The sequence below is a fragment of the Ornithodoros turicata genome, chromosome 9 (assembly GCF_037126465.1).
Source record: "Ornithodoros turicata isolate Travis chromosome 9, ASM3712646v1, whole genome shotgun sequence".
Lineage (NCBI taxonomy): Eukaryota > Metazoa > Arthropoda > Arachnida > Ixodida > Argasidae > Ornithodoros > Ornithodoros turicata.
Window position 1 is genome coordinate 40,058,946 of NC_088209.1, and position 9,934 is coordinate 40,068,879.

Sequence of the window (9,934 nt, forward strand, 5' to 3'; positions counted from 1 at the left end):
CTTCCTTGGAAGATGACTTTTTTTTTTTTTTGTCCAAGAGGACGAGTCAGCTCAGTTTTACGAACCACCACGTCTTTTACTCTCCGCACGATATGTCATGTATGAGATGTACGTCATGTATGAGACACACAAAACCAACCGAACATAGGAACTCTAACCGGAACATTCTGATCAACGAGAGCCAGCGTCACAAGGACACTCCGACGGCCGCATCGTCGTCGAGCAGGTTGAAGAAGAAACCCACAGAGTCCTGCGACAACCACATTGGCACGACAACCAGGTGGTACTCCAGGTACCCCAGCACAAGACCACCCAGGGAGTCACCAACGAACTGCCGTCCCATGAGCAGTTTGCAGACTGCCACTGCGCAGCACCAGACCACAAAGGGCAACTTGAAGAGGGGGAACAAGTGGCTGTGGTCGACGGCAATGAGGGCCACCAGAACGGCGCGGGACGTGAAGCCGGACGGGAAGCTGAGGTGGGACGCCTGAGGCGAGCTCTCGTACTGCTCCCTCGTCACGCCTGGACGCCGTCGTCTGCAAGTAGCTTTCAAGATGGCGACCAAGATCACGTCGAGCGTTAGTGCTGCGGGAAAATTAACGGGGGAAAATGTAGAAGGGTGACCGATTTACAAATTCCAGCTCTGAGCAAGCTGCGATTCTCCATGATTTGACTTTAGTACTTTGTGCAACGGCAGTGATGTGCGTCACGTGCGTTACTATGGTAACGCTGAAGTCGTAACAGTTTCTCGAGGGTTTTACTGCCACTCTGCTTTCGGCAAGCCCTTTTTCTACGCTAAAATGTTGTCTAATTGGAGCTGCGTTCCTATCCGTGTGTTCACACGAGCGACGTCCTCGCGGAATATTCCGGCGGAAGAAAGAGCGGAAACAATGCTCACGGAGACTAAGTTCCGCCCCGTGCTATGTTGAGCATTCGCACGGTGCAGAATATCGGGAGTGGCGTACTATGCACTTAGCAGATGATGCTTAGCAGACGACACCGTCAGTGTCTTTCCTGTCGCCTGCTACGGAATATCTTGTGGCTGTGCTGCAGGATATTCCCCGTGGTAGCAGTGTGAACAGAGGACGTTGAGCGCTCGTGCTCAGAAGTTATGACGTTTTTCGTGTCTTCCACTTCTGCGGGCAATGTCGCTCGTGTGAATGTCCGGTATATAGAACGTTCCAAAGAAGAACAAAACTACGCGTGAAAAAAATATGGCACTACTGTACTTGAGAAAGTTAATCACAGTTACTCCATGATAGGCAAGCCTGAGTGATGGGTAAGACCCGTAAACAACACAACACGAAACTTTGAGCCTTCGTGTTGTGTTGTGTTTACGTGTCTTGTCCATCTCTCAGGCTTGCCTACCATGGAGTTCGTCCACCAGTTAGGCTGCATCTACGCCATTCTATCTTGATTACAGTTACATTTTTGAAGCTACCGTCACAGAGAGAGGTATGCACTTAGATAACACTTGTACTTTCCCAGTTCTGCAAGGCCTTATACCCTTTCACGTGGGCTAATTTTGTGATGTGCACTCAAACCATGCGAACATTACTTTCACTACGTGCTTACTACACAGCTTATGTAAGTCTCACTTAAGCGACGATGGCAATTACGATAGATAAGGTTAAACTGCGGCAAAATTTTTGCGTGTCCGCCACAATACCTTCCTGATAATGTCCTTCTTTGATTTAGAAACACTTTCTGCAAATCTTCTTCCAGCATAAAACAAAATGACCTCTAACATGTGCCGAAACGAAAAAGGCCTTTGCCGAGACTGCAAAGTTTTCACGGGCTGTTAACGAGAGTAATGACAAGTTTTTTTTCGGCACCATGTCACACTGTACTAAGATCAAGTAAACACGCTACAGAAAATACTTGTCTAAAAAATATGGTGGCATCGGCGCGCCCCTCACTTTTTCTCAACATTTCTACCTGCACCACAAGGCCTGCCGTCGAGGCTCCACACTCTGTCAGCCGAAGACAAGTGAAGCGAGTTTGAACATGACACTAAATTATATCTGGACTGCTACTGCAACATAATTTCTACGTTGCTCTATCTCAGAAGCCATGTGGAGTTTGTGTCATGCACATTACTTTTATCAACACTTTTATCAACTTTTATCAATTAGCTGGAGGTGGTATCACTGCTCGCCACATCGATAAAAGATGTCAAAGTGCCATTTTGTGGCGCTCTATACAGAGTGATACTTGAGCATCTCTGACAAATACAGTCGTTCTAGTGACAGTACCTAGTGACTTTTTGAGCAGCACACGGACAAATTACGCTGGTCTGAAGCCTAGCGACAAATCTGGTGACTTGACATCGACCAACCAATCAATCAATCCATTCGAGCAAACTACTACAACAAATATTTGAATATTGTATACTGCGAGTTTGTTAGGCTGCAGACAAAATCCGTTTCTCGCTATTTTTTTCCCCCTGCCTCGTACCTCTGCTGAACGTCAACAGCAAGATTAGTGCGAACTACATTCAAGCAAGCTAGATTGCCATATGCATCACACATTCTGGAAAAGTGGATTTTTTCATGCGGAGCGAGTGACAAAAATTGCGAATTTAAGTACCAGCGAAGTAGATACACTGATGTCACCGAGAAACATGAGCTTGCGTTTTTCGCAAATTTAAGTTTTCGTGTCAATAATGACTTCCCCCAAAACACAAAAATATGTTCCCAGCAAAATCAATGACTTACAGTATCAACTTGTATGTCGACACAATGTACTGAAGCCGGTGTGTTCCGGCAGATATGTTCTCAACACCGTGTAGGTGGTAAAGTTCGCGGTCTCAATAATTTCATGAATTCGGATGGAGAACATTTCGTGGTATGCTGATCATGCACCACAAAGTTCTAACGGGTGTCACTTACTTCGCGGGGCTTTAATTCCGGTGAAAAATAGCATCCACGGAAATTTGTCCTTGCGAAAGTTACTACTTACACGTACGGTCTGACTTTTTTTTTTGGTCTAAATGCCTTTACCAGTTTCGGGAGGTTAAAATCAGGTTCTATTCTATTCTATCACGCATTCTGATAAATTGCTAGCAGATAGTGCATGTGATTAGCGATTGAAATTTGGGAAAAAAACGGGTTTAACCAAAGAAGTCGGACGCTACGTATACAGTGTTTGACAACAATATTGCTGATTCTACACGCTCCATGTTAGGTCCTCGTTACTACCTCCACTGAAGGCAACTGGATTTCTGAGCAGGTGAGTATGTTTACTTGAAGAAAAAACATCACATAGCAAAAAGTTAACCACATGGGAAGCAATGTTGCCTCTCATAAAAAAAAGAAAAGAAAAAAGAAAAATTCACAATGCATAAGGTTTCGTTTCTTCTGTAGAAGGGCTTGCAGTTCAGCAAGTGAAAGCCTGCCTTGTATGGTATAGCATATTTAATTGTTTTTAGGGCCTTTTGGTTCTAATAAGTTTCTGCCACATTTATATACGGACAAGGAATACCTGTGTGAAGCTTTGCAAGTTCTCCCGATATACATATTCTAACGACTTTTAGAAATCTGAACACCCAATTTTCAGCCTCACGTTCTGGCAACACTGCCTCTGCTGCCACGTGAAGAATACGTTGAGCACAAGGACAGTGTACTGGCTGTGTATTACGACAATGTCCGTCTTGCCACATCACGTAAAAGGTCGACACAGCGTTGTTCGAGTACTATTCTCACCACCGTCGTTCCGAGGTGAACCTGTCAGCGTTGGAGTTACGTTGCAGGTGAAGGAAGAGAGAGAGCGCTCTACTTGCCCAGGAAGACGTTGAATAGAAAGGTCCGGAACGGCGGATCCATCGAGAAGAACCACATGAGGAGGAGGAGCCCACCGAACCACAGTGCACTGTGAGCTGTCCGCTCCAACATGCACAGTGCAGGTATGCGGTGGCCGAGGGGAGATTTCTCGGAGGCGGCAAGGAAGCACCGTTCGGACAGCAGTTCGTCGAGCCTCTTCAGCGACAGGAGGAAAGGGTTCCGTTTCCAGCCCGGCGGCGGCAAGTCACGCTTCTTGGCCTCCGTCGCGTCGTCCGGTTCGCTGCCCATCTCCGGCGACTGCAAGCATCAACGTAGTGGTGAATCTACGTGTGTTGCAGCCTCAGAACGTCAATTTGCAAACGTAGTTACACGTGTTTTCACAACACAAAGAAAGGTTTCGATTACAACGACATAGCCACAGGGAAGCGCAACCCTGCAGAAGGGAAAGGTAGCGCGACCTTTTTCGTTTCCGTTGCCGCCTCCGTGCTACATCCCTCTTATGTTGTTTCCCTGCTTTTCTCGGGAAACCTTAAAACACCTCACAAAACCTAATACTTCTCTTTCCGAAATCCATTTTGAGGAACTTGAGGGATATATATGCGCGACAACACAGACAACATTTGTTCAAAAGTATAAGTGGCTTCCTTGAATAGCTAGCATATGGGTAGTATATAGCTAGGAACAGCTATGGACATGGTTTTTACGACTGTCACTCACACATGCCACTTGCAGGCCACCACGAGCACGTAAGGATTATGTGTCTTCTGTTTACTGTTTTCTAATCATTGATACAAGCAGTTCATTTTAGCTTTGCTTCTTCACTTAATTTTAGTTCACTTCTATATTTAATGAATTTATCTAAATGACACGGTAATGAATTGGTCCTGCAGTACCCAAATTACACTGGGCACTGGAAATCATTTTCAATAGAAAAGTACCCTGCAATTCAAATAACTTGGCAGTGGGTACCCCAACGAGTTCCTCCTGATTTACGATATGGGATGCTACCATTCACACGATATCAATATAGCTCCTGAGCTTTTTAGAGTTCCAGATTTTCAGATTTATTAAAAAAAATGTATGTAGGTAAAGTATGAAGCAATTCAGATGAACCTGAAAAGCTCTGTTTTTATGGTTTCTCGTAAATTGAGAGCTCGCCAAGAGAAGCCGTGACTGGATTCACTTGCTCTTATATATAAACTGCCTCCCATTGCAGGTAAGTCACCCAGCCATTTTTTTTTCATATTTTCTGCAGTCTACTTCTGTACGTGAGTGCAGGTGCAGCAAAAATAGCCTTGTCGGAGCAGGATGGCGCAGTACCTCGGGTTCCATGCTTGCATGGTGCAAATAGTGCAACACTTCTGTCACTGATGTGCTTCAAGTGTGCTTCATGTGGGTGACTTCCATCTTTGCATACTGACGTCATACCAGTCATTTGCAAAACCAACTCTGAAAATGCCCTGCACCTGCCTAGCATTATCATTTTTTTCTGAAACATGCTTCGTCTCCTCCTCCTGAAGAAAGGTTGAGCAGACAACATACAAATTGTCTCTGTCAAAAAAAAGAAAGGAAAAAGAACTAGTTGCTGCAACATATAGGCAGTAAAATGAGACGTATGCGAAGGCTACATCGCGATTATCTCAAGGAATAAATGGAGTTCGAGATGTTTGCATAACACGGTGATAACGATGCAGATGTCCTTTGCAATCACTGTTGTAGGGCATTTTTCCAAGGCCCCTTCTAATTCGTTTTTGTGATAACGCCATTTTAATTTAGGATGTAAACTGAGTTGTAAGGAATATATGGTGAAAAACTGAGTTGTCAAAAGTAATGAAGTCTGAAAAGCAGCATGCCGTTTTTTAGTCTTGGTCTGAGTTTAGCTTTAGTTTGCTTCTACCCGTTTCGAAGCGCAGTCGCACAGTCCCCCAGGCGTAAAACCCTCCAACTACAGCACGGTAGTCCAAACATGACTCAGTTCTCCTCAAACAGACAACGCTCGGATGACGCTGATACCATGGCAGAGATCAAATGACAGGCGATTTCATGCATGACCAAGAAGAGTACAAACGTTTCTGGTATCTCGGAACTATACCTCATACCTGTATATAACAACACGGTGGCCTTATTCACTGACACAAGATATGCAGGCAAGAAACAGGTGGTACTTCCGATTGACGCGCGTGAGCACTTGTTGCAGGGTGGCAGATGGCAGATTGAATATTGGATGCCGTTGGATTCATGCCCTTCAAGCCTCAATCCGAGTCACAGACGCGGCCTATGACCAATGACTCACTTTGTTTTTTCCCCCACGTGACCCGGCTCTATCACGTGACCTTGAGTGGCGTCGGCACGGGCGTCGGCGTTTTGCTGATCAAAGGGATTTCGTTCTACCTTGCGCAGCATTTCGTTTTGCCTTTTTATTGGGAAATCTGCTGAGACAAACAGAAACTTACATATGTAACGTTCACGTGGAGGTACCCTATAGCTTCGTATGGAATGTGTGACGATGAGTGAGAGTTCGCTCCCAAATTGTTGAGGGATCCGAAGGAGTCCCCTTCCCCAATTTCTTGGAACCGACGGGCCGCTCGCGCCATGCGCGTGTGGCACAGCTGTGGGATATGGTGGTTTTGGAGATGGCTATGTTACCCATATATTTTGTTTTAGGGGTTAGAGGGGTGTCACCACCCTCTAACCCCCTCGACGACGACGAGGTAACTTCGCCCATAATCCCGGTGGTTACCGTGGTACGAGGAGAATTCCAATGAAGACCCGTACTTTCGAAATATAACGCTACCTCTTCACGGTAGGCTCATGGGAATTCGCCCAAGTGCTTATTTATTTATTTATTTTATTACCCTCAGGGCAGAAGTATTATAGAGGGGGGACAGGACATTTCAAAAGAGCACAAATACAACGCAGAACCAGTAACGCAAATTATACAGGGTGTTTGCTCTAACGTGTCCGGAAATCATATTTAAAGCCAGCGATGAAACAAAAGCGAGTGGTACTATTCTGCTACTTCAGTTAGAAACTGCTTCACTAGTAGCACCTGTTTCTTAGTCAAGTAGATAAAAAGTAGCGCTCGTTTCTTTTTTATCGCTCGCTTTAAAATTTCTGGACACGTTAGAGCAAACACCATGTTTATGTATGAGTAACAGTTGTGCAGCAACACGAAAATGTTCTAAGAGTGCTTCTTGGTAGTGTTGGATTGGTGATTGAAGTGATTGAAGCGGGAAGCTTAGATCGGTTCGTCACCGGCTTCGGGACGCCTAGAGTCACTAAATAAAGCTTCGCTTCAGAGTATCGACACTGGTATCTCCAAGGGCAGAGCCGTATATTAAAAGGGAGTCTGGCCATTGGGAGGAGTCACAAAAAGAGGCTCGACCTGTCAATCACAATTTCGCTCCTCTGATTGGTTTGCCTTTTACCAAGGGGGTCGCCATGACACCATACTGCCACCCAAAATGGCGACGAAGACAAACTCAGTGAAGCGGGGATTTCGTGACAAAAAATTTCACAGACTAACCTGATTTTACGCTGCAAATGTACATCCTAATATAAGTTTCTCGGAAATCAGTTTCAACTTATGCTCATCCATCGATATCTAACTGAAAATAATACGTTTTGTCGCCGGTGTTAGGCCTAGTGAACACGGCGACCACAACAAAATCATAACAAAAACGGCGCTGTGCTGTACAATCTTATATTTAATTGCTGGATTGCATGGATATAAACAGTATTGCCTCTTATATTCCAACTATTCATGGAGATTTGTTTAAAAATCATACCGACAACAGAATGTGTCCCAGCAGGTGGTTCTGCCGGCAGCGGTACAACGACGGAAGCAGACGACAATTCCCGACGTGCCTTACGCTCCCTAGGTGGCGCTCATCAAATTTGCACCAACAATCCACTACTTTTGCAGATTGCGAGAGGTATCCATTTCAATCCCATCCAATCCACTTGCCACCCAAAATGGCGCTGCCCATGTTGGATAAGAGGGCAAATAGTGAGGATAGGCTGATTGATAGGGCTTCATATTTCAAGACTTCATTGGTCGGAAAGCTGAAAAAGTGGGTGGAGCTTCAGGTATAGGCATGACCCATTAATGGCCAGACTCCCTTTTAATATACGGCTCTGTCCAAGGGAGAGCAGGAGCGCCATCTTGTTTCCGCACCACACCCGTATACCACCCCGAGTTGAGGATCAAAGACGCCTAACAAAGTGCTCCCTCAGTGTCGATACTCTGAAGCGTACCTTGACTCTATGGGGTCGCCAGGTCAGAGCGCACGGCCATTGGTCAACCACTTCCTTCCTATTATTATTATTACTTTTACGTCGCGACAACCCCAGCCCCGTCCGTCACTGATCCGGTTACGTGACTGATAAAGAATGAGAGCTAAAATAAATTCGCTTCCGAAAAGATGAAATTTAATAGCGTGGGCTGAGATCAATCCTAGCGTCAAAATGTAGACATAAAATTTATCCTGGATAAATTAGAGTACAGAGTGGTCCGTGAAGAAAAATGATTTAGTATAATTTGTGTGGGAAGAAGACGTCCTTTGTGGCTAGCGGCCACTGCCCTCCTGGCTGAAGAATAAGAAGAATAAGAGGAAGACGTCACGTAGCACCGGCCCGCGTGCTAGAAGCCTTGCACGAAACCCTGCATGGCCAATCGCCCTGTGTGGCTGGTGGCCACTGTTCCTATGGTGGAAGAAGAAGAAGAAGAAGCCTTGCGTGCATAGCCCTGGCCGATCTCCCTTGTGGCTAATGGCCATTCTCCGTGGGAAGAAGAAGAAGGAGGAGAAGAAGAAGCCTATATTCATGCAAGGTCATCACTTCGGCTGTTCAGAAAGACGTGTCAATGGCACGAATATCAACCGTCGGCAAACGTATAAGTATACTGCTTATCACCTTATCGTTCGTCGTCGACATGTCGATTTTGCTCCAAGACACTTCCCTGGTACATTCGCGGGATTATTCACTCAAGTACACGACCGAGCGCTCCGTCGTAGAAGACATCGAGTACATCGGTGGTTCGGCCACCATCGAAGCCTTTCGCCGTGGGGTGGACATCCTCTTCTATGTCAACTCCGCTCCGAGCAATTTCCCTCACCATGCTGTTTACCGCGACACGTTGGGACACGCCGCCATGTTAGGCTTCTGGAACTCGGCGATCGTCTTCGTCATGGGTTGTACGGAAGATCCTACGCTGGAAGCGTGGAACACTATGGAAGCAGACATCTTCGGAGACACTGTCATCCTTCCATTCGAAGACATCTACGCTAACCTCGTTCACAAGTTTACGACGGGACTCTATTGGATGTCCGTTCACTGTCCCAACGTCAAGCACGTCATCAAGCTCGACGACGACGTTTCGGTTCGGTTCGTCCCGTCCAGCTACGCGACTACCTCCGAAAGCGAGTGAATCCACAGGACAGACTTATGCACTGTTTCGTCTGGAATCAAATGCATGTCTACAGAGACGTCGACCATACTTTCTATGTTCCTCATTACCTGTGCCCGAAGTCCACGTACTACACGTATTGCTCCGGCCGCGTTGTGATCATGCCCGGCCGGATATTATCGGTCTTTGAAGATACCGTACTATAAGGTCGACGATGCCTGCGTTACTGGTCAGCTGGCGCTCGCTATCGGAGTGGGGCACGAAGATATTTCGAAGAACGTAAGCTTTGACGAGGAAAGGTGCGACGAGCTACTGCTGGATTGGAACATCCTCTTCGTCCATTATTCTTCTAGCATGGGCAGCGTGATTCAGCGAGCGTCGTGGCATTTGGCGCTTATGGAAGAAGTGTTGGAAGGAGGAAACGACAGAGATATTGCGACCATTTCGTACCCGTTTATGACGCCGACTGTACAAGTGGACCCAATATTGAACTTTTCGTCGATAATCGAACTTTTCGCGACCAATGCGTCTATTGAATGTGTTATGGGATCTGACCCTATACTGTGTTTGATGTTGATACGACGAAGAAATAAAAAAAAAATAGGTGAGAGATTGAATTGCATTGGCTCGCATTTTTTTTCTCGACTGTATAGTTCGTTACCGGGACCACTCGTTGTTAAAAATTTGTGAAAGCGTTTGAAAGGTAAATATTGCATAGAAGTGGAAGGAGGTCATGTACTGAATC

General features: G+C 46.0%; 2 protein-coding genes across 3 annotated transcripts; one reads left to right on the forward strand and one right to left on the reverse strand.

The window, feature by feature from the left end:
* Positions 1–51: 51 nt before the first annotated feature.
* LOC135368920 (polyisoprenoid diphosphate/phosphate phosphohydrolase PLPP6-like) lies at positions 52–6,036 on the reverse strand. Of its 2 annotated transcripts, none has more exons than XM_064602480.1 (3): positions 5,882–6,036; positions 3,782–4,105; positions 52–585 (listed from the first exon to the last, which is right to left on the reverse strand). In XM_064602480.1, the coding sequence occupies exons 2-3, from the start codon at positions 4,068–4,070 to the stop codon at positions 188–190; spliced, it is 687 nt and encodes a 228-aa protein (XP_064458550.1). In that variant the 5' UTR covers positions 4,071–4,105; positions 5,882–6,036; the 3' UTR covers positions 52–187. The 2 variants fall into 2 exon arrangements, with proteins under 2 accessions (XP_064458550.1, XP_064458549.1); XM_064602479.1 differs by having other exon boundaries at positions 3,782–4,079; positions 5,882–6,034.
* Positions 6,037–8,715: 2,679 nt separating this feature from the next.
* On the forward strand, positions 8,716–9,210 carry LOC135369489 (acetylgalactosaminyl-O-glycosyl-glycoprotein beta-1,3-N-acetylglucosaminyltransferase-like). The gene has a single exon (XM_064603074.1). It carries the CDS (start codon positions 8,716–8,718, stop codon positions 9,208–9,210), a length of 495 nt encoding a protein of 164 aa, XP_064459144.1.
* Positions 9,211–9,934: the final 724 nt, after the last annotated feature.

Bases quoted from the DNA above. Each gene is read 5' to 3' on its own strand.
- LOC135368920 (XM_064602480.1), bottom strand. From the start codon at position 4,070: ATGGGCAGCGAACCGGACGACGCGACGGAGGCCAAGAAGCGTGACTTG. The intron at 586-3,781 runs GCAAGTAGAGCG...ATTTTCCCGCAG, and splicing joins TCTATTCAACGTCTTCCTGG to CACTAACGCTCGACGTGATC.
- LOC135369489 (XM_064603074.1), top strand. From the start codon at position 8,716: ATGTCGATTTTGCTCCAAGACACTTCCCTGGTACATTCGCGGGATTAT.